The following is a 25386-nucleotide window of genomic DNA, read 5'->3' as shown; positions in this document are numbered from 1 at the left end:
CGGACGGGGAGAGGGACCTTGGGGTGATAGTGTCCGAAGATCTAAAGGCGAAAAAACAGTGTGACAAGGCAGTGGCTGCTGCCAGAAGGATTCTGGGCTGTATAAAGAGAGGCGTAGTCAGTAGAAGGAAGAAGGTGTTGATGCCCCTGTACAGGTCATTGGTGAGGCCCCACTTGGAGTATTGTGTTCAGTTTTGGAGACCGTATCTGGCGAAAGACGTAAGAAGACTTGAGGCGGTCCAGAGGAGGGCGACGAAAATGATAGGAGGCTTGCGCCAGAAGACGTATGAGGAGAGACTGGAAGCCCTGAATATGTATACCCTAGAGGAAAGGAGAGACAGGGGAGATATGATTCAGACGTTCAAATACTTAAAGGGTATTAACGTAGAACAAAATCTTTTCCAGAGAAAGGAAAATGGTAAAACCAGAGGACATAATTTGAGGTTGAGGGGTGGTAGATTCAGGGGCAATGTTAGGAAATTCTACTTTACGGAGAGGGTGGTGGATGCCTGGAATGCGCTCCCGAGAGAGGTGGTGGAGAGTAAAACTGTGACTGAGTTCAAAGAAGCGTGGGATGAACACAGAAGATTTAGAGTCAGAAAATAATATTAAAGATTGAACTAGGCCAGTTACTGGACAGACTTGTACGGTCTGTGTCTGTGCATGGCCGTTTGGAGGAGGATGGGCAGGGGAGGGCTTCAATGGCTGGGAGGGTGTAGATGGGCTGGAGTAAGTCTTAACAGAGATTTCGGCAGTTGGAACCCAAGCACAGTACCGGGAAAAGCTTTGGATTCTCGCCCAGAAATAGCTAAGAAGAGAAAAAAAAAAAAAAAATTTAAATTGAATCAGGTTGGGCAGACTGGATGGACCATTCGGGTCTTTATCTGCCGTCATCTACTATGTTACTATGTTACAGCTTGGTATCTCTCGGGCTGACTTCTCATGATAATCTTTTGTCTCAGCCCGTTCGTTCCATTCTAGATGCCTCCAGGAAACCAGCCACTCTGCAATGTTATCATCAGAAGTGGACAAGATTTTCTTCCTGGTGTCTTCTTCACCATCTTGATCCCACTTCCCTGGCAGTGGAGACATTGTTGGATTATTTGCTTTCTTTGTCTGACTCTGGCCTTAAGTCTTCTTCCATCAGAGTCCATCTCAGTGCCATTGCTGCCTTTCATGAGCCAGTTCATGGAAAACTTCTCTCAGCTCATCCCCTGGTGTCCAGGTTCATGCGGGGTCTTTTCAATGTGAAACCACCTCTTAAAGCCCCTCCTGTTATCTGGGATCTCAATGTGGTTCTTTCCGCCTTAATGAAACCTCCTTTTGAACCTTTGGCTACCACTCCTTTCAAGTTTCTCACTTGGAAGGTACTTTTCCTTATTGCCCTTACCTCTGCCAGGAGGGTCAGTGAGCTACATGCACTAGTTGCAGATCCACCTTTTGCGGTCTTTCATCATGACAAGGTGGTTCTGCGTACACATCCAAAGTTTCTCCCTAAGGTTGTCTCTGAATTCCATCTCAACCAATCCATTGTTCTGCCTGTCTTCTTTCCGAAACCTCATTCTCATTCTGGGGAACAGGCTCTGCATACTTTGGATTGTAAGAGGGCTCTAGCTTACTATCTAGAGCGTACGAAACCCCACAGATCAGTTCCCCAACTCTTTCTGTCCTTTGATCCGAATAAATTGGGACGTCCTGTTTCTAAACGTACGTTGTCTAATTGGCTGGCAGCGTGCATTTCATTCTGTTATGCTCAGACCGGACTGACACTGGAAGGTTCTGTCACAGCCCATAGAGTCCGAGCGATGGCAGCATCTGTAGCTTTCCTCCGTTCCACTCCTATTGAGGAAATCTGCAAGGCTGCTACTTGGTCCTCAGTTCATACTTTTACATCTCACTATTGTCTGGATGCATTCTCCAGACGGGATGGACACTTCGGCCAATCTGTTTTGCAAAATTTGTTTTCCTAATGGCCAACCTTCCCTCCATCCCTCTTTTTGTTAGCTTGGAGGTCACCCATCAGTTAAGAATATGCTGCCTGCTTGTCCTGGGATAAAGCACAGTTACTTACCGTAACAGGTGTTATCCAGGGACAGCAGGCAGATATTCTTGCGTCCCTCCCACCTCCCTGGGTTGGCTTCTTAGCTGGCTTATCCTAACTGGGGACCGCGCGCCTCTGTCGGGTGGGAAGGCACTCGCGCGTGAGCGGTGCGGCCTACTGGAACTTTCCAAGTTCTTAGAGTGCAATCACTCTAAAATTGTCCGTACCGGGGCTCCGTCGGTGCCGTCACCCATCAGTCAAGAATATCTGCCTGCTGTCCCTGGATAACATCTGTTATGGTAAGTAACTGTGCTTTACCTACTCCCAGAGCAATTTTTTAAGCTGTTTACCCAGATGCTGTTTCCAGAAAAGGAAGGTTTAAATCTATGGAAATACTTATTTTCTTGGATGACTTTTTCAAAGAGAAAGTGTTCAGTGCTCTTAGTTTCATGATGGATGTGGTGACCAGTTATTAAAGAGAAAGACCCACAAACTTTTCATTGGCCTGAAGTTTTGAAAAGAGCCCAGAAAAAACTTGATTTCTGTCATGGAACTACAACTCTATCTTCTTGCAGGACTTGCAAACAACAGCTGTGCACATAGCCCACTTTGCACAATCATTAACTCATACCAACATCTGTGCACAATACACAGCATGAAAATCCCTGCACTTCAAAATCATATCATTGTAGGAGCTTCAAGTAGCAGCTCTCATCTGATGATTTGCCAAGATTTTTTCCCTGTATTGTAAGGGATATTAATATATTTTTTTTTTCTAAACCCACAAAAAAACACCTCTCTTCTGAGCTGCACACCTTAAGCACTGCAGTTCAAATAGCAAACAGCACTGGAACCCAGTGAGAAAACTCTCTTTGCTACCCATAGATGCATACAACTGATTAATAATGACATGCTGTCCTGCCTCTTTTGGGGGTCAATGGGCATTTGCTGTGACTTAGGAAAGATCAGAGCAATCGACTCCCTTCCTTCGCCAGGAAATTCAAGTGGCAGAGGCACAACTCGGATTCTGCTCCCTCTCGGGATAGTACGCCTTAGAACGCCAGACGGGAATTATGTGGAAACTGACTCCGATAAAGCCAAACTACTGAATGATTACTTCTGTTCAGTCTTTACCTGCGAGGCACCAGGGCACGGGCCTCGGCTGGATGCAAAGCAAAGCATGGATGACCCATTTCAGAAGTTTGAGTTCACACCAGCTGATGTTTACAAAGAACTGTCAAGACTCAAGGTGAACAAAGCCATGGGACCGGACAATCTGCACCCAAGAGTGCTCGGAGAGCTTTGCGATGTTTTGGCGGAACCGTTAGCCATGCTCTTCAATCTCTCCCTAAGTACGGGGAGAGTCCCCCTGGACTGGAAAACTGCCAATGTTGTTCCTCTGCACAAAAAGGGTTGCAGAGCGGAGGCTGAGAATTACAGACCAGTAAATCTCACATCAATAGTGTGTAAACTCATGGAAACTCTACTTAAAGGGAAATTAGACACGATATTGGATGAGGGGAATCTGAGGGATCCCTGTCAACATGGATTCATTAGAGGCAGGTCATGCCAATCCAATCTTATCAGCTTCTTTGACTGGGTGACAGGAAAGCTAGACTCGGGAGAGTCTCTGGACATAGTGTACTTGGATTTCAGTAAAGCGTTTGACAGTGTCCCACACCGTAGACTATTAAACAAGATGAAATCGATGGGGTTAGGTGAGAAATTAACGGCATGGGTCAATGATTGGCTGAGTGGAAGAGGAGTGTGTGGTGCAGTGGTTGGATCTACAGCCTCAGCACCCTGGGGTTGTGGGTTCAAACCCCGTGCTGCTCCTTGTGACCCTGGGCAAGTCACTCAGTCCTCCATAGCCCCAGGTACGTTAGATAGATTGTGAGCCCACCAGGACAGAGAGGGAAAATGCTTGAGTACCTGATTGTAAAAAACACTTAGATAACCTTGATAAGCGGTATATAAAATCCTAATAAAACTTGAAACTTCAGAGGGTGGTGGCCAATGGCACCCTCTTTGAGACATCGGAGGTTACTAGCGGAGTGCCACAGGGCTCAGTCCTGGGACCATCCCTTTTTAACATATTCATAAGGGACTTGACCCGAGGGCTTCAGGGAAAAGTAGCGCTGTTTGCCGACGACGCCAAACTGTGTAATATAGTAGGTGAAAGCGATCTCACGGATGGTATGGCGCAGGATCTGATCAAGTTGGAAAACTGGTCCTCGACATGGCAGCTGGGCTTCAACGCAAAGAAGTGTAAGGTGATGCATTTCGGCAGCAGAAATCCATGGAGAACATACACCTTAAATGGAGAAACACTAGCTACGACCTCAGAAGAACGGGACTTGGGAGTAATCATCAGTGCAGACATGAAGGCTGCCAAACAAGTAGAGAAGGCTTCATCCAAGGCAAGGCGGATGATAGGATGTATCAAAAGAAGCTTCGTCAGCCGTAAACCTGAAGTCATAATGCCACTGTACAGAACCATGGTGAGACCTCATCTGGAGTACTGTGTGCAATTCTGGAGGCCACATTACCGTAAAGATGTACTTCGAGCTGAGTCGGTCCAGCGAATGGCCACTAGGATGGTCTCCGGACTCAAGGGTCTCTCATACGAGGAAAGACTAGGCAAGTTGCAGCTCTACTCTCTAGAGGAGCGCAGGGAGAGGGGTGACATGATTGAGACATTTAAGTACGTCACAGGTCGTGTCGAGGTGGAAAACGACATATTCTTTCCTAAGGGACCTTCAGTCACAAGTGGGCACCCGCTCAAACTCAGAGGAGGGAGATTTGGTGGTGACACCAGGAAGTATTTCTTTACAGAAAGGGTGGTGGATCACTGGAACAAACTACCGGTGCAGGTGATTAAGGCCACTAGTGTGCTCGACTTTAAGAATAAATGGGACATCCAGTGGGATCTCTACGTGGGTCGAGCAGCACTCTGACTTAATGGGGTGGGACAGTGGAGTGGGCAGACTTGATGGGCTATAGCCCTTTTCTGCCGTCATCTTTCTATGTTTCTCAAGAAAAAAAATGACGTTACAAACCGAGTAACAATCCAAGAGACCAAAAACTAAACTTTCCCGAGGCAGAAACCCCCCACGTGGTCTTGATCCTGCTTGCTGGAACTGAAGGGAACTTGACACCTTTTTTCCCTCTCAGAGTTGTCCCAGACTCACTGCAGCCACACGATCTGAGCAGAGGCATTATCAGCAGCTTCACTTAACGCAGCAGGATTATTCTGCTTTCTGGAGACAGGGAAACATACTCAATCAGAGGACAGAGCCTGGTTAAAAAAAACCAGCAAAATAGCTCAGTAACCCTCCTGAGCAAAACTGGAGGCAACCTGAGGACTGCCCTTCAGAACGGCTTCTGATGTGCCGTCCCGTGCTTATTGGCAGTGATTTGTATTTATTTCACAGGCAGCTGCCTTAGCCCTTAGCGAACTCATGCTTCGGGGCTCTAAGGTGTGCGTGCCGGCTTCCCTTCTCTTCCCCCCGCCGGACTTAACTTCCGGTTTCAGAGGGAAGAGAAGGGAAGCCGGCACACACACCTTAGAGCCCCGAAAGCATGAGTTCGCTACGGGCTAAGGCAGCTGCCTGTGAAATAAATACAAATCACTGAGTTTGCGTCTTCAAGCCGGTGAGAGGTGTTTTTTGTTTGTTTTTTAATGTTGAGCGGCAGTGGCAGCAGCAGGATTTGCGATAGATGACAGCCGTGCGGTCATCTAAATTAGCCAGGCGTAGCGCCCGGCTGAAAGGCCCTGGGGAGAACACTGTAACACGTTCATAGACATGCATACACATGAATGCAAAGGCACATCACATACACTCACCTCACACACACAAACTCTCACATCCATACATTTACCTCACACTCATATACTCACCTCACACACATGTACGCGCACATACCCCTAATCTCATTCACATACACAATCACCTCATGCACACACATACACCCACCACATACTTGTCTCACGCACAGACACATGAACACGCATATAAATACACGTCAAGCGCACACATGCACATTTGCCTCACACACACTCATACTCTCACCTCGTACACATTCACCTCAAGCACTCACGCCTCGCACACTCCCCTCACGAACACATACCCTATGTATACACACATTCACCTCACATGCACATATTCAACTCATGTACACTCCCAGACTCTCACTCACATTCACATGCATGTACACATGCAAATAGACACAAATTAATACACTTGCACACTCACCCATGTGCACAAGCGTACACGTATATACCTAATCTTGCATACATCCAAATAATAATAATTTTATTCTTATATACCACCAAAGCCATGGAAGTTCGAGGCGGTTTACAACAAGAAAAGTCATCAATACAATCTTACATAATGAAAGAAGTGGAAAGCCATAAAGTTCTTAATGTTACTGGTTGAATTAGCAGAGGCGTATAAATTCTTAGTTTACAAATTGATTGAACAAACTCGTTTTTACCAATTTTCTAACATTGAAATAGGATGAGGAGAGCATGATAATGTTACTAAGCCAATCGTTCCATTTGCCTGCCTGGAAGGCAAGAGTTCTGTCCAAGAATCTTTTGTAGTGGCAGGCCTTTATTGTCGGGTAGGTGAACAGATGTATTCTTCGTGTGGGCCTAATAGAACTTGCCAGATTAAATTGGGAAACTAGGTAAGTGGGGGCTAGACCAAATATTGATTTGTAACACAGACAAGAGAATTTAAACAGGATTCACGCCTCCAGGGGCAGCCAATGAAGTTTTTGATAATAGGGGCTTATGTGTTCCCATTTCTTCAGCCGAAAACCCGACTGATTGTCTTGCAGTATGCTAAATTTGTCCAGGTACATTACTAGTTCCTGGTTGACCAATCCTTCCATCAGTACACATGTTCATGCAAATGCACCCACTTATGCGTTCACACATGCTCACTAGCTACACACAAGACACCTAGACAATACTGTCATGTGCAGCCTCACTACTGATATAAAGGCACATCTGTGTGTACCCCTTAAATGTACTTACACACACACTACCACAATGGAGTAAGTTTCTCATGCTGTTTAAGTATATTAAATTCATATGGGTATTTTCTGTTGATAACATTCCTTCCTCCTCCTCCTTTTTTGGTTTGCTCTCTCAGCCTTTAACTATGTTTGCAGGTTCCCTGTGATACAGTGGTAGGGTAAAAAGTCCCACATAGGTGAAGTAAAGTTTTCAAGGTTTTTTTGTAGGTATAGTAAGATTTTCTGTTGAATGACTTCATTTTCTGATAATTGGTTGTTTTTTTTTTTGGGGGGGGGGTTTGTAATCTTGGTATCTGTGGAGAACAAATTCCAGGTAACCTTTTTACTATGTTGTATCTATTACAGTTTTCTCTTTGATCTTGTTAATTTCAGGATAAAGAAGTTGAGTGTGGTGGTGCAGCTCCACGAGTACTGAGCCTTGATGACTATTTTATCACTGAAGTAGAAAAGGTGGAGAAGGATCCAGATTCTGGCAAGAAAGTCCAAAAGAAGGTATGTATCGCCAGTCAGTAGCCAAGTAGTCAGTGCGAGTCACTATGGAATTTCCCTCTTTAAGGATGCAGTTGAACTACTGGGCAGCAGAGGGTGATTGGTAACTGGTGAAAGACTACAAGTCCCAGAGTGCCTCATGCTTGAGAGCTCACTGCTGAGTCAAAATGACAGGACTCAGACAGGGAGAAGTACTATGCCCAGAATGTAATCAAAGAGAAAAGGTCCCAAGGGAAGAGTTCCCTGAGAGAGAGGAAGGGCTAAGGCAGAAGCCCTGGGAAACTGTACGCTGACTTTGGAAGCTGATGGAAAACTGAATGAAACAGAATAACTATTAAATAATAAGTTTAATTAATTCTATGAATATAACACATGTATGATATTTTTTGATTACAATATTGGTGAAAAGGGTGGGGGGGAGGGAGATAATTTATATATTTAAGATGACAATTGAAAGAATTTCAAGTGATGTGTATGATTCAATTGATGTAATATTGTGTACTTGAAGTAAGATGAAAAATGAATAAAGAATTGGAAAAAAAAAGAAACAAACAGAATAACTAAATACTTCTTGGCTAAAGTAAGACAGTTATATTCATGGAAAAGTGTATGGTGTGTGCTACCTGCTCCTGGTAATCCAGGCCAGCCTGCCACACTGCTACAGCTTTGAGTTGTGCTATTACCCTAAAATTGAAAACTTCTATTAATTTAGGTTGGATTAGTGCAGCTGTTTGTTGTTTCTTTGGGCAGGCTCTCATGGACCAAGGCTATGGCTGACGTCTTGCTGGTTTGAGTTTGTGCATTCAGTGTTTACTTCTCTCAGGCTTGCTGTGCAGGCAGCCACATGGTTGAGTTGAGGGTCAGTTTACCTCTGGGCTTCAGAACTTGACATATGAATTAGATCTTCTGAGTATCTTGCTCTGGTCTTGCAGACACCCTGCCTAGACCTAGCTGGGTCATTGCCTCCCCTCCCTCCCCCCCTTGAGCCTAAGAACTTAAGAATAGCCTTATTGGGTCAGACCAATAAGAACATAAGAATTGCCGCTGCTGGGTCAGACCAGTGGTCCATTGTGCCCAGCAGTCCACTCCTGCAGCAGCCCCTAGGTCAAAGACCAGTGCCCTAACTGAAACCAGCCCTACCTATGTACGTTCCGTTCTGGTTATCAGGAACTTGTCTAACTTTGTCTTGAATCCTGGAGGGTGTTTTCCCCTATAACAGTCTGCGGAAGAGCATTCCAGTTTTCCACCACACTCTGGGTGAAGAAGAACTTCCTTATGTTTGTACGTAATCTATCCCCTTTTAACTTCAGAGAGTGCCCTCTCGTTCTCTCTATCTTGGAGAGGGTGAACAACCTGCCTTTATCTACTAAGTCTATTCCCTTCATTATCTTGAATGTTTCAAGCATGTCCCCTCTCAGTCTTCTCTTTTCAAGGGAGAAGAGGCCCAGTTTCTCTAATCTCTCACTGTACAGCAACTCCTCCAGCCCCTTAACCATTTTAGTTGCTCTTCTCTGGACCCTTTCAAGCCATCTAGCCCAGTATCCTGTCTTCACAAAGGCCAATCGAAGTCACAAGTATCTGGCAAAAAACTCAAATAGTAGCAGCATCCAATGCAACCAATCCAGGGCAAGCAGTGACTTCCCCCATGTCTGTCTCAATAGCAGACTATGGACCTTTTCTCCAGGAAATTGTCCAAACCTTTTTTAAAACCAGCTATATTAACCATTCTTACCACATCCAATGCACGATATCTTTTTTGAGATAGAGAGACCAGAACTGAATGCAAACCTCAAGCTGAATTTGCACCATTGAGGGATAAAGAGGCATTCTTTGTCAACTTCTTCAGAACGGTACAGCCTTCACTGATGGGTAATAGCTCACCATGATCAGCAGGTGGATACTGAGACCAAACTTTTGGTTATAGTACTTAATAGCTGTCCCTCCCACTATCTAACAGTCTTCTCTCCAAGCAGGTGGTAGGTGAGCTGTTCCAGTCTCCTCTTGGTAAAGTTGTTGGAATATGTTTAGGGCTCCTTGTCCCCATTTTGGTGCTCTCCTGAGCTTGGAGGGGCCCTGTTGAGTCCCTTCCCCCTCTTCCTCCACCTCCCCAAAATTTTGTAGAGGTGCCTCAACTGTAACCCTTACCACCAATACAGGCAAAGCATATAGTTTTGAGAGCCAGTGGAGTCTGTTCTGGGGGGAAAAAATATCCTGAGGCAGTGCCGGTCTGAAAGGGTCCTTCAGGGCTGTATAATTGATTATTTTTTTTTTTTTTGTTAACCGGCACTCTTTCTTTACAGCTAGGTCACATATTGCGCAATGAGCACTTTTCACCAGGAGCGAATGTTCATTGTGCTACAGACGCGAGGCACCTGCGGTCGGCCTGTGCAAGCACTGTGTAGACCGCCATGAAGGGGAATCCTCGTCGGCATCAGGTGCCGGTATCCAGGCTTCCCCTTCGCAAGTGCCTCGCTTACTGGTAGCTGACAGCGGCGAAGCCTGGGCTTCCCTCGCTGTCCACACAGGGATTTCCCCATCCACCGACGGTCAGGGTAAAAAGGATTCCCTTACCGCCGATGTTGCAGGGGATTCCCTTACCACTGCTGCCGGTTTGCCTGCTTTAGCGGCTGAGACGGTTCATGCTTCCCAGCTGCTACCGGTCTTGGAGGGGTCGTTTTTGGCACGATCCACTTCAAGACTAAGAATGTTTTAATGCCCCTGTATCACTCCATGTGGCAATCTTATATGGAGTATTGCATACAATTCTGGTCTCCTTATCTCAAAAAAGATGTAGTGGCATTAGAAAAGGTTCAAAGAAGAGCGACCAAGATGGTAAAGGGAATGGAATTCCTCTCGTATGAGGAAAGACTAAAAAGGTTAGGGCTCTTCAGCTTGGAAAAGAGACACCTGAGGGGAGATATGATTGAAGTCTACAAAATCTTGAGTGGAGTAGAACGGGTACAAGTGAATCGATTTTTCACTCTGTCAAAAATGACAAAGACTAGGGGACACTGGATGAAGTTACAGGGAAATACTTTTATAACCAATAAGAGGAAATTTTTTTCACTCGGAGAATAGTTAAGCTCTGGAATGCGTTGCCAGAGGTTGGGGTAAGAGCGGAGACCGTAGCTGGTTATATGAAAGGTTTGGACAATTTCCTGGAGGTAAAGTCCATAGTCTGTTTTTGATAAAGACACAGGGGAAGCTACTTCTTGCCTTGGATTGGTAACATGGAGTATTGCTACTCCTTGAGTTTTGGCCAGATACTAGTGACCTGGATTGGCCACCGTGAGAATGGGCTACTGGGCTTGATGGACCATTGTTATGACCCAGTAAAGCTATTCTTATGTTCTTATGATGTGCTATTCAAAAGCATAGCCACTCTTCCTCTATCCCAGCCTCTCCCTCAACCCATCAGAGGACGGTTTCAACTCTATTACCCTCGCTGGGAACTGATTACCACAAACCTCTGGGTACTAACAGTAATTTGAGAGGGATACTCTCTTCACTTTATCGCTATTTCTTCAGATCATCCTCCAAGAGAGTCTTTTTTCAACCCTCACCAGATGTTCCTTCTTCGGAAGATAGAATCCATTCTCAATGCCATCAAAAGGGTCAAATTTTTTCTTCCTACAGAGAAACATTTAAGTCCAATCTAGCTGAAAATGTACTCACTTCATCAGAACATTGCATTACCGAAGACTTCAAAGTCCGAGAGCTGTCCAAATTGAATCCTGTGTCATCAATGGAGGTTTAATATTCTGATGGCCTGATGTCCCAGGTTTAGAAACTGACTCAGCTAAGTCAGTCACCATTCCTGCCGATTTAGATACATTAAAAAAAGTTACAATAGTTAACTACTTCCCAGATGTTCCTACTCCAGAGAAAGCTGATACTGCTACCGGCAACATAGCCTGGGAGCTAACTACTTCCCTCATTTCCCCTCCGAGCTACACCTCTTCAATCTGCTCTTTAGATTTCGACTCAGTTCCCTGAGCTGATAACACTCTGGAGTTGGGTGGTTGTGGAGTGCTTTAAGCTTTTGGGTTCAAAAAGAAGCCTAAAGCAGCTGCTGGGCTAAATCCTCCAACAACACACTCCTGATTTGCCAAACAAATCCTAAACTAGAAAAAACAAGGAAGGCAACCAAGTCACATCAAGGTCTGCGTGGGGAGCTTCCCCCACGCAGACCTTAATGTGACTTGGTTGCCTTCCTTGTTTTTTCTAGTTCGGGCTAAATCCTCCTGCAGCAGCCTAGAAGTCACTGCTAGCTCTGAAACTGGGGTGTTCAGCATGAACGCTGATATCAGCTGCTGCTTCGACTCAGGCTTGGGTGGAGGCTCTGAGGGATAGCTCTGTACCTTGCCTTTCCTTTTTGGAGGCGTATTGAATTGAAAAGCACAGAGGAAAAAGGAAACTTCTCAGAGGAATCTGGAGCTCAACTGAATGCGTCCACACAGGTAAACGCCATCTTGGATCTCCAGGAGAAGGTGGCACCTTCTAATTACAATTTCATCGTAAATATCTAGTTACATGGAGAATTGACTGTTCCGTATTATTGGATCCAGCTCAGTTGAAAACTTTTCTTTTGAATAAATCTGAGCATGTCGTGAGATAAACTATTTTTCTTTACAGATTTATTGAGTTTAATATAATTTAGCCTGTTATATAAAGAGGTATATTGTACTCACCTTAGCTCCTCATGATGTGGGCTTGATAGGATGATTGTGTTATTTCCAATTTTGATTTTTACTTTGTATTTCCATATTGCTTGAATACTTTATAATAAACTAGTCTTATAGCCCAATACATTAACGGGTGCTAGAATATATGTCTGTGTGTCTGTCTTTATTTCTTTTTCTCTCTCTTTTTCCTAGCCGCTTTCTGTATTTCTGTCTTTCTTTCTTTTTGTCTTTGGGGAAGCAAATACTGTGACTGTACTAAACAATTACATAATAATCATGCTTTCTACCACACTGAATTTTCCAACAAACCAAAATGTAGTATTCATTCCTACAAAGTTAACTTACCTAATCTAACACTTGTGCTTATTCGGTTGTGCTGTAACACTGCTGTGTTTGCTAAAAATGGCTGCAGCATCCTCGCTGCACTGAATTTAAAGAGCGGGAACCCCCATCGCGTCAACTTGGGAACCGAAGTTCCAATTGGTTAGAAAACTTCCTACCAGGTACAAATTCCCCTGCCTTACTTAGCGACAACAGGCCAGCCCTGCTGAACAATCGGCAGATATAGTGCAAAAACCTTTTAAAAAAACAAAAGTATTATCTATCCTCGCTCGCTCCTTCAATAGCACCGACAGCCTCTGCGGCCTGCTACCACTCCCTCCTTGCCATCGCGTGCCGTTCCCCCCCACCCCCTCGGGGAAGCTTTGAGCGTTTCCACCGCGGCTTCAGCAGCCTCCTGTCTGCAGGCCACCTGCCCGTCTGTGAGCACACATGAGGAGGAGGCCGGGGTGCGCGGAGCAGCAACGGCAGCATCTCGGCCGTGCAGCCAGTGCTAGGTAGAGCCTGGGTTGGGCATGGACCTTGTGTCGCCCGGGCCGGCTCCTCACTTCCCTCTTGGAGGTGATCGGCGGCTGGCTGTGGTCCCCGGCCCGCCGCAGCTCCTTTCTCGATCCCCGCCTGGTGCGGGTGATGTAGTAAGCGTGCATGCGCACTCTTATGGCCACTTCTCGACAAATCAGGGAACACAGCTTTAGAGTGCGCATACGCACTTACCATTTTAGTATTATAGATTAAGAAAATTTCAATAAAATAAAAACCCCACTAAATAGCATCAAAATTGTTAAAAAGAAGAAGAAGGCCATGTGTTCCCATGACATCATAGAAACAAAGCCAATGCAAAAATAGCACTAAAAAAACTTCAATTTGAAAAATTGTATGAACATGTAGTATACACCATGCTTCAGTGAATCGTGTGAAGAAATCACTTTAGGAACAAATTAAAATTGCTAAAGCCAAGATGGCCACAATCATTAAAAATGTAAATTACTTTGTTAAACTTCTTCAGTTTTAAAAAATAATTACAAATTCAAATGAATTTTTTTAAAAAAAATCTGGGTTTCAAATCTGTTAAAAAAATAACAAAACAGGGAGCGTGGCTTGGTCGCGCATGAAGACGGTTGGGTAGTGAGTGAGCTCCGCATCGGTAGACCTTGAAAGTATTATAAATCACATGAAAAATTTTAAACTTCGTGCTTTAAACAAAAAATAAAGGTGTGCAATGGCTTCGGGGAAGCAAAATAAGAACGAGTTAATGTTTGCAACGTCTGGAAGTAATAAGAGAGCGAAGACAGAGTCAGAATAAAAAAATGGTGATAACGAGGTAATGAAGGAACTGAAAGAGATTAAGGAAATTGTGTCGGGTATTGCAAAAAAAGTTAACGACTTAACAGGGGAAATTTCCACCCTGAATAAGAAAATGGAAGTGTTAGAAATGAAGTCGAACAATATGGAGGAAAGAATAGTTATTGTGGAAACAGAAATTCTTCATAGTAAAACGGATCGAAAGAAAATTGAAGTACTTATTCGTGAGCTGGAGGACTGCTCTAACCGAGAGAGGAGGAGTAATTTAAGGCTTTTAGGGCTACCGGAAGGGGCGGAGAAAGGAAATGCGTCTCCTTCCTTGAAAATGTACTACCTAAAATATTAAGTCAAAGTTCCCCTTAGAAGTCGAGAGAGCACACAGGATCCTTGCGTGGAGATCGGATAAGCAAAAGGGTCCTCGGCCATTAATTTTTAAGTTATTAAAGCATCAACAGGTCATGGAGATCTTTCAACTAGCAAAACAGAATAAAAATTTAAAATATCAAGACACCCGTATACATTTTGTATCCGACTTTGCCAGAAGCACGGCAAACAAGAGGAAAAGCTTTTTGGATCTTAGACCCCAGTTGAGAGAAATGGGGGCTAAATATGGTTTAATATATCCTGCTATCATGAAGGTTACTTTTGATAATAAAACAATCACTTTTGACGATCCTGAGAAGTTACAAATTTTTATTCAGCAACAGGAACAGCCAATGTCTACATAACTCCTCCCAACGAGGAAAGAAGGAAAGGAAGAAAAGGGGGGAAAGCGATTTTTAATTATATTATTTTATGTATCTTTATTCTTTTCTTTTCGAGGATGGTATATAAATGAAAACTTTATGCATGAGTTAGCATGTCTTCATTGATTTCTAAGGAAAACGGATTAGAATGTTTGCAGCTTCATTTTAAAAGTGTGATTCAACAGTCCCGGCAAGGAATTCATCAAACTAGGAATAAACATTCTAAATTTGAACAAGCAACTAGAGTGCTGTGGTTATACTTTTTCTATCTGGTATGAACGCAGATGATCTAACAGTTCCCACGCGTTGTATTTCATAGGAGGTAATTAATGAACTTTGTTAAGCACGAGATGCCTTTCGCACTATGCTCAGTTCTGTTAACGCAGTTTTCATCCAGCTGACAGAGATGAATTGATAGATCAAAAATCTACAATGTAATATTAAATCCATACATTTGCTTAACAATTGTGGCACTTGATGAATCCTGGTGGAACTTACAAAGAATCATTAAGGAGCGTGAGTTGGAATTACAGAAGGGCATCGAAGACAAGAGAGAGAGGACAAATTACGCTAATAGTTTGCATGAAATCCCAATAATAAGATATCATATTATATTGGTTTATATTTATACTTCAGAGTTTTTACAAATGATTCTCAATTTAGAATTTTAGAAAGGGGAAGATGCTAAGAGTTTCATAAAGGTGAAGTTTTAATGGAAGAGATTATATGGGTTAAATTGTTCTAGGTTTATTTCTATTTATGTTTCATACATAAATGGCAATATAAGAAGCTGATCCTAAATGGTTCTGTATTTGCTTAGTGATATTTATGAGATTCTAATTATTCTCATTATCAAAAGAAATTGATTTAATTAAAAATTTGTTTCAGTTAAATGATTCATTTTAAGATAATATAATTTATTCCCCGAAAGATAGATGCTAAGTTATCCTGATTTCATAAATTAAATATGTTCTAAGTTTTAATTTATGTATAATGGAGTAAAAGATGATTGATGAATAAATTTTAAGAAAGATTTATTTACACATTAGTAAGAAATGATTAATTTTAGATTTGTCTTGTTTTTTTATGAATTTTATATCACTAATTATAATATAATTTGATAATTGAATCAAAAGGAATTTGATTCCATTATTGATTTCTTTATTTTAAATATAAATGTCTTTGTTATAAAAATTAAAAGGTGATTAAGAAGATAAACTTAATTTAATGTAGTCTATTGATTATAGGGTGTTTTAAATGGTTTACAATTGAGTCTTTAGGTATATTATTATAAAAGACCATTTTAGAAATTTCTAAACTGCATACAAAGTTATTAAACTTATATTATTATATGATTTATGAAATAGATTACTTTATCAAGAATGATTATATTTTACAAGTATTTTAGATGTGACTTATTTCAATATATTGTTTAAGGAAGGTCTTTGTGGAGTTTATCATCGCTTAATCTAATATGTGTGTCACCAAGTTAACACTATTATTAATAATTTGGGGAGGGGGGAGGGTAGAGAAGGAATTTTTTGTGATAGGGGTATTTTGTGTACATTTTAAAATATTGCTAATGGAGTCTAATTATTATAAATTAATTATATTTGATTACTTGGAAAACAAAATATATAATGGAGATTAAACTTTTTTCATTAAATGTTAATGGCCTTAACCATCATATAAAGAAGAAAAAAAATGCTTGCTTTTCTGAAGCAACAAAACGCGGATTTATATTTCATACAAGAGACTCATTTATCAATGGTGGAGTCACAAAAATTGGAAGGGGGATGGGTAAAACAAAGTTTTTTTTTGCCCCTGCTACTGGGAAAAAAAGCTGGGGTTGCCATATTGATAAATAAAAAGAATACAGCTAATTTTCATTTAATTGATTCTGATCCCTTAGGAAGGTGGGTACATATAAGAATGAGCATGGGAAATAATACCCTGGATTTGGTTAATGTGTATGCCCCAAATACGAATCAAATTGAATTTTTCAAGAATTTACAACAATTATTACTCCCACTGGCTGCCTCTAATTTAGTGGTGGCTGGAGATTTCAATGCTGTTATAGATCCATTAATGGATAAAAAAACCAAGTAAAATTATGAAGTCTTTAGGGTTAGATAATTTGGTACAATCTTGTGATTTGAAGGATATATGGCGGATACTTCATTTTGATGAACGGGAATTTTCTTTTTGTTCACAAGTTCATAAATCTTTTTCAAGAATAGATTATATTTTTGTTTCAAATCAATTAGTACAGCAAGTTACAAAAGCATCCATAGACCCGATCATATTATCAGATCATGGAGGTGTGTGGATTGATTTTAAGTCTGGAGAGCAAGAATATAGTAGGTCTGTTTGGAGATTCGATAATTCATTGATTGCAGATTCAAAATTCCTTGAAGAATTTAAATTAAAAATGATTGAATTTTTTTAAATTAACACCTTGGTAGATACTAATATAGAAACATTATGGGATGCATTCAAAGCTACCATGAGAGGCAATATTATTTCATATTCGGCATATATTAGAAAACAACTTAAACAATTTTCTGATTTGGAAAAAGAAATTAATCTTTTGGAAGCTAAATTAGTGGAGAAATGGGAGCAGAATACTTTATAGGCTTTATTAAAAGCAAAAGGTAAATATAATGAGATTTCATCAAAATTCGCAAGGAATGATTTGTTTTCCCAACAAACTTTGTATTATGGAAGCTCAAATAAGGCGGGAAGATTATTGGCAAATTATCTTAAAGCAAAGAAAAGAAGGACAAAAATTATTGCAATAAAGGATGAGAAAGGAGTTATACATACTCAAATTCGTGATATTTTGAGTAAATTTCTAAATTTTTATAAGGATCTGTATTCTTCCGAGCCTTATGAGGATAGGAAAAAAGATGGTTTAGAATTTTTGAATCTTAATTATTGGACCGAAGGTTCCTGAACATATAAAAAGAAGTTTGGATGAGCCTATATCTCTAAAAGAATTAGAAACAGCGTTGAAGTCTCTTAGAGTTGGATCCGCTCCAGGTGGTGATGGTTATACAGTAGAATTTTATAAATCATTTCAAACTACCCTATTATCTCATTTATTAAATTTATATCAATACCAACTAACTAAAGGTTGCATTACTGGTACTATGGCAGAATCATTAACAATCATTTTGCCAAAACCAAACAGAGATCTCACTCTGGTTTCAAACTACAGGCCTATCTCACTAATTAATGTTGATGGAAAACTTTTGGCTAAGACATTGACTTTGCGATTAGCTTAAAGCTTTCCCTTTTATTATTGATATGCACCAAACAGGATTTGTTGCTAAGAGACATTCTTCTAATAATACCAGATTGGCTTTTCATATGTTAAACTTAACAAAAGACATAAATGATCCGGCTTTCTCGGCTCTTTAGACGCGGAAAAAACCTTTGATCGAGTTGAATGGACTTTCATGTATCAAGCATTAGAGTGGTTTGGTATAGGTTTGGGATTTATACAAATGATTCAGACGTTGTATAGCTCTCCTGCTGCAAGATTGTATATTAATAATAATTTATCTGAACGTTTTAATTTGCGGAGGGGGTTAGACAAGGTTGTCCTTTATCTCCTTTGCTTTTTGATATTGTGTTAGAACCCTTGCTATTAGCTATTCAGCAAGCAAAGGGGATACAGGGTATTCCTCGTGCAGATTGGGAATATAAAGTCTCTGCATATGCAGATGATATACTGCTTTATTTGAGAAATCCGGTAAGTACCATTCCATGCTTGCTGGAGTTGATAGAGAAATTTGGAAAATTTTCAGGCTATAAGATAAATTGGAGCAAGTCAGAAATTCGTCCACTTAAAGTATTTAGGTATTAAGATTAAAAATACACTAGAAGACACAGTAAAAGAAAATTAAAAACTTTTATTAAAGAAAGTAACAGAAATGTGTGAGCAATGGAATCCTTTACATCTTTTTTGATGGGGGAGAGTCCAAACTATTAAAATGATGATATTGCCTGTGGTTTGTTATCAGATGAGTATGATACCAGTTTTTTTTCAGGGGTCCTTTTATAAAAAGTTAAAAGGTATTCTTAAAAGATTTGTTTGGCTGGGTAAAATGCCTAGAATTGCCTTAGTATCTTTACAAAAAACAATTACGGAGGGTGGGGTAAATTTTCCAAACTTAGGTATCATCAGGCCTATATTTTATGCCAGGGTATGTATTGGGTCCTCCCAGAGCTCATGGAAAATACCCCAGACTGGTTGTATTTGGAATGGCGACTCATGTTTCCTTTACATTTATCTCATGTTCTCAGTATTAAGATGCCTAGGAAATATAAAGAGAACAGAATATTAATGGATATATGGAAAGCATTACGTTATGTCAGTAATTTAACACCTAACCCAATACACAAATCAACAAATCAATCTTTATGGGTAAACTCCAAGATTCAAATTGGCGGATTTAAAGTCGTATGGAAGCATTGGATTATTGCAGGTATATGTACTTTAAATGATGTTATTTCTAATGGTAAACTGCTTGATTTTTCACAGTTACAACCAGTGTTCCCTCTAAGCGGGCGGGTGTTGTGAGCAAACTTTTTTCACTGTGAGCTAAAAATATCGGGCGCCAGCAAGTTATGAGCCAAATAAATATGTTGCTTTCTACCACAGAACTTCCTTACGTTTGTATGGAATCTATCCCCTTTCAACTTTAGAGAGTGCCCTCTCGTTCTCCCTGCCTTAGCTACTAAGTCTATTCCCTTCAGTACCTTGAATGTTTCTATCATGTCCCCTCTCAATCTCCTCTGCTCAAGGGAGAAGAGGCCCAGTTTCTCTAATCTTTTGCTGTACGGCAACTCCTCCAGCCCCTTAACCATTTTAGTTGCTCTTCTCTGGATCCTTTCGAGTAGTACCGTGTCCTTCTTAAAGTACCAGTGCTGGACGCAGTACTCCAGGTGAGGGCGTACCATGGCCCGGTACAGCAGCATGATAACCTTCTCTGTCTCTTCAGTCCAGCATCTGCCCCTTCCATTCACTGTCTGTCTTTCCCTGCCATCTCTCCTCCTGCCCCCCCCACCCCCCAATTTGGTCTAGCATCCATCATCTTCCTTCTGTTCCCCTCATGGTCTGGCATCTCTATCCTTCCCTCCCCCCTGTGGTTTTTAGCATATCTCTCTTCTCATTTCCTCCACTCAGATCTGATCATTCTCTGCTCTCTCTTCCCTTTTCTTCTCTGGTCTTCCTTCTCTATTTTCTGCCTCCATCTAAATTAAATTCTTTCTTACTATTTAGTCCCGTTTCCCTCTTTTCACTGTGTCTACACACAGCTTGTCACCCCTTTCCCTCACCCCTCCATTATCTTACTATTTTCTTCCCCCTTTATTTATCTCCTCCTTCCATCCAGTATGTGTTCTTTCCCCACTTCCATTCAGCATCTGCTCTCCCTTCTCAACTGACATCCATCTGCCTTCTGCTCTCTCCCTTCTTCTCACTTCCATCATCTGTCCCCTTCTCTCTCTCTCTCATCTCCTCCATTCCATCATCTGCCCCTTCTCTCTCTCTCTCTCTCTCCCCCCCCCAACTTCCATCATCTGCCCCCCTTCCCCTCACCTTTGTGGGTCACTTTCTTTCCCCTGAGGGTGGCTCATGTCACAGGGGAAGCTTTGGCCGAGCAGAACCGCTTGATTGACAGTGGAACTTACTTGATTGATGTCGATGCTGGGGCCCGTTGCCGTTTGAAGGAAAAAAAAAAAAGGTGGAAAAAAGGAACCTGTAAAGGCGAGAGGAAGGGAAACCTCCAGGACAGCTGCTTTTTGCCCTCCTTCAGCGGCCCAAGAGTTCAGACCAGCAGCGGTAGCTCTGTATGCTTTTAACTTCGGCACAGAGCTGCCCCTAATCAATAGTTTAGCGCGGTTTCATGAGGCAGCCTCGGGGCCTTTGATAGCCGGCCCGCTTCGATGATGCGATGTGGGCCGGCCTAGCAAAGGCCCCGAGGCTGCCTTATGAAACCGCGCTAAACTATTGATTAGGGGCAGCTCTGTGCCGAAGTTAAAAGCATACACAGCTGCCGCTGCTGGTCTGGAGGTGCGGAGACAAGGCAGGAGGCAAACGCGGTGGAAGGCAGGAGTCCCGGCGAAGGCAGGAGTCCCGGCACAGCGACTGCAACAGGAAGTTGCAAGTCAGCTGACGCCGGCCTTTCGTTGCGGCGGGGGCCGAATCTTTCGCGGACCGGCAAGATTTTGTTTGCGGACCGGCGGTTGAAGAACTGTGCTCTACACTGTGTGCGCTGTGACAGAAACTTGTGCGCTGCGAGGTAATATTTTGTGCGTCAGCGCACCCCAGCGCAGCTTAGCGGGAACACTGGTTACAACATAAATTTGGTCTTAATAAGTCACAAAGTTTTAAATGGTTGCAACTGAAGCAGGCTATTCAGGAGGGGTTCCCTGAATGGAAAAATCTTAATAATCAGTATAGTCTGGAATTCTTATGCTTTCAGGCGGATTTCTTGGGGCACCAAAGCGCACAGTGGTATAAATTGATATCTGGATATATAAACAAAATGATCTTAGAAACATTTGGAGCATTGAGATCAAGCATCAAATTTCTGCGTCTCAATGGCCACGAATTTAGTCTTGGAGAATGAGATGTACAATGTCAGCATCTAGACTTGGTTGTTTTTGTTACATAGAGCTTTTTGGACCCCTGTTCGATTACAAAAGTTAGATAGCTCTAAGTCTAATAGATGCTGGCATTGTAATCTAGAAGCAGGGATTTTGGACCATTTAATATTCTTTTGTCCCTGTATCATGGTCTTTTGGAAATCAATCTGGTCCCAAATTAATTGCTTACTAGAAAACCATGTAGCATTATCATATGATACAATTCTGTTTGGAATGTCAATGAGAACAAAAAGTCAAATTTCATCAAGTAATAATAACCTTTTATTAATTTTGACAGGAGTTGCCATACAACATATTACCAGTAATTGGAAAAATTACAAAAGGCTTAATTATTCATTTTGGTGGAATTCGCTATGTCATATTTATAAAATGGAAAGAACAATTGCCATACAAAAAGGGAACTATAATAATTTAAAAAAAGATTTGGGGGCCATTGACAAATTATTGTAATGATTAGACGCCATTATCCAATGAAAGTATATAGGGGGAGGGTATAAAGTTATATTAAAGGATTGATCAATAGATAAAATATTATTTTTATATGATATGTTTGATTAAAATATTTGTGGAGAGAGTATAAATTTATGTTTTTAAGATGATGTTAGAAGAAATACAAGTAATGTTTACATGGTTTAAATGATGTAATATTCTGTTCTTGATGTAAGATTGAAAATGAATAAAGAATTTGAAAAAAAAACAAAAAACAAAACTGCTTTTGCAGTAGACTAATAATATGAGATTGAGCATAGCTTTAAAAAAAAACCAGATGTAAAAAAGTGAATTAAAAACACAAGTGTAATAGAGATAACTTTAGAGAGTGATTTTAAAAAAATTACTAAAATGAATAACTAGCAATACTTAAAAAAAAAAAAAAAAATTAGGTAAGAAATTATAAATAAGGCTGTATGAGTTTTAAATAAAATGCTGAATCGATTGTGTGGACATGTTGTTATACAAAAACTTATAAGTCCAGTTCCTGGTTGAGACCCCGTGGGTGGAAAGAGTGAAATCTAAAAATCAACCTCTGTTGATCTTTGATAACACATCATCTTTCCGGTATAGTCGGGGGTTTAATAAGAACTAAAAATTTGTAATCCTCAAAAGAGTACTGAATACTGTATAAGAGGTTTCTCCATTGCTCTGGGTTTCATTATGTGCCTTAGGCAGGATGCACGGTTGAAGATGTTCCAGTGTGTCAGATACCCTGTCAAGGAGGCAGCACCCCAGGCTGTATTAGAGCCCTTGTTTGGGATCGTAAAACCTCTCCTACTTTTCTGAACTTCTTTGAAGGAAAGATACCTAGGCCCCAATTCACTAAAGTCAGCGATAGTTGCTAAACCTGTTTTCACCCAATTCACTATACGGCCCACCACATAGTTTCCAACCCAACCCAACCCATGCAAATGAGTAAAATCCCATGCAAAATAGCCAAGCGATTGAATCACTAATATTTGCTTGGCTATTTTGCATCGGGTTTTACTATCCTAAAACCCAAATGCAATGATTTAACTCAGCTATAAAAATATCCCCCAATGAAGGTCTGGTGACTGAAACGCTTGAGAAAAAGCAGAGTGTCAGGCAGTTTTTGATAACAGAACCAACGTTGGATTGGCGGCTTTCCACATGAGATAAGTATTGCTGTTTTTAGAAAATTACAAGAGAGAAAAAAAGAGTAACGGTTTGCTTCATCACTATTTTTGGAATGTGATATTAAATTAAATACTAATACACATAATATAAATACACATTTTTATAGGATGCTATACAGATATAAGGGATGGGATGGAGGTAATGATATAGATGATTATTTGTTGTAAACTGGACAGAATGTGAACTTGGAACAAGGTATGTTATGTGAGGTCCTATGCACTGAAAACTGTTCATATTATATGATTTATCATTCTCCTAGTTTATTAATCGCTTGGGCGCCAATTAACACATGTTTGTTTTTAGAAAAAAGAAAAAAGAAAAATAATTGAACAAAGGGAGTTAGAATGTAAAATTTGATGGCATTTATCAAGCCGAATATTCTAAGATAGAATGGCTGTTAAATATCCTTTAACCCTTCATTGTTACAATTAACTGATATATGGGTTGGATTTTGCTTAGAAAGATTTGGATTTTTTTGTATGGGTAACTATGTTACCAACAGGTCTGCTGGTTTTTTTGTTCATTTTTTTTCATGGCACAGATATTTTGTGTGTATTACACACGCAAAATATCTGCCCCATAAAAAAATGAATAAAAAATAGGCAGGCCTGTCAAAAAACCGAACTCCCCTGCCAAACACCCCCCCTGCAATCCACAAATGGCAAGAGGGATGCCCACTGCCACCCGACGCTCCCCCCACTGCACTGCACTGAAAAATATGGCAGGAGGGATGCCCGGTCCCTCCTCACCCCTGCCAACATCCACACTTAAAAATATGGCAGGAGGGATTCCCACTTCCTCCTACCATTGGCCCCTCTCCTTCCCCTCCAAACAAATGGCAGGAGGGATGCTTATTCCCTTCAGACAGCGGACGCCCCCCCTTCCTGTACCTTTAAAAGTTGGAAGCAGGAAGGGTGCTCAGTCCCTTCTCTTCCGGCCTCCTGTGACGCAATACGGGCCCCGGTGCATCATGTGATGCATGGGGAGGGGCCGTTTTGGCCAATAAGGGATATCCTTAACCTGCTCCATAAGGAAGTCCCTGATTGGCTCAGGCGTCTTAGGCCCCACCTAAGGGAGAAGCCCGAGGTGCCTGAGCCAGTCAGTGCCTTAGGCCCCTCTCCGTGCATCACATGATGCACCGGGGTAGGGCCTAAGGCCCGCATTGCATTGCAGGAGGCCGGAGGAGCAGGATTGACTGAGCACCCCTCCTGCTCCCAACTTTTAAAGGTACGGAGAGGGGGTATCCGCTGTCAGGTGGCAGGAGGGAGTGGGCATCCCTCTTGCTGTTTGTTTGGGGGGGAAGGAGAGGGGCCAATGGCAGGAGGGAGTAGGCATCCCTCCTGCCATATTTTTAAGCACGGGTGTTCGGCAGGCGGAGGAGGTTGTTTATCCAGCTGCAGGCGGGGGAGAAGGGGGCCAATGGCAGGAGGGACCGGGCATTCCTCCTGCCGTAAGTTCGGTGGGCGGGCGATAAAAGCCCTGAGAGCAGTGACAGGAGGCTGCTTCTCCTGTCATTATTGTCAAGGCTCTGCACTGACTCAATCACTCACTGAGCGATTGAGTCAGGGAGTTTGCATGCAAATGATTTGTGCCTCCGTGCAAATCATTTGCGTGCAAAAAAGATAGTGAATCAATCGCTGTTTCAAAATCGGCCAACAGCAAAGAAAACCCACTACTCTTGCCTCCTACAACTAGCCCCTGCTAGATCCAAACAACTGTCCACCCTCACAAACCAACTTTTCACCACCGCCCAAGGAAAAAGCTACAACAACCAAACAGAACTTGATAGCGAGACCCTCTCGAACTTCTTCCAGTCCAAAGTACAAACCATCCGCGATAATCTTGACACCAACCCCACTCCTACACACCCCCAGCATATCCCAAATACCCCATCCTCCACCACTCTCTCTCAATTTGATATGGCCACCCATGCCAAGGTTCTCGAAAACCTGAGAGAACTCAAACCCTCCAACACCATCCTTGATCTCTGCCCATCCAGCCTCCTGCTGTCCACAGAAGACGCCATGGCAGAATCCATCCTCCCCATCATTAACATCTCCATCTCCATAGGGACAGTTCCCCTCAGCTGGAAATCAGCTATTATCAAACCCATTCTAAAAACGCCCATCCTTGACCCTAACAAACCCGACAACTATCGCCCGGTCTCCAACCTCCCATTTGTCTCCAAACTCCTCGAACGAATTGTGCTCCGCCGATTACACCCTTTCATTGAAGAACAAGCTGCTCTATCCCCTGCTCAATCCGGCTTCCGAACAGGCCACAGCAAGGAGTCAGTTCTCCTAGATGTCATTGATGACAGCTGGGCAATACTCGACAAAGGCAGCGATGCCCTACTAGTCCTACTTGACCTCAGTGCTGCCTTCGACACGGTCGACCACCACCTCCTCAAA

At 42.0% G+C, this 25386-nt stretch overlaps 1 protein-coding gene across 1 annotated transcript in view; it reads left to right on the top strand.

Moving 5' to 3' along the window:
- YLPM1 (YLP motif containing 1) overlaps positions 1-25386 on the top strand; it is a 500153-nt gene that overhangs the window by 352394 nt on the left and 122373 nt on the right. The window contains 1 exon segment of the mRNA XM_033952197.1: positions 7459-7578. Within this exon segment, the coding sequence (XP_033808088.1) occupies positions 7459-7578 (120 nt within the window).

This window comes from Geotrypetes seraphini, chromosome 7, assembly GCF_902459505.1.
Source record: "Geotrypetes seraphini chromosome 7, aGeoSer1.1, whole genome shotgun sequence".
NCBI classification, from domain to species: domain Eukaryota; kingdom Metazoa; phylum Chordata; class Amphibia; order Gymnophiona; family Dermophiidae; genus Geotrypetes; species Geotrypetes seraphini.
Note: the sequence above shows the minus strand (reverse complement) of the source record. Positions and strands in the feature narration are given on the sequence as shown.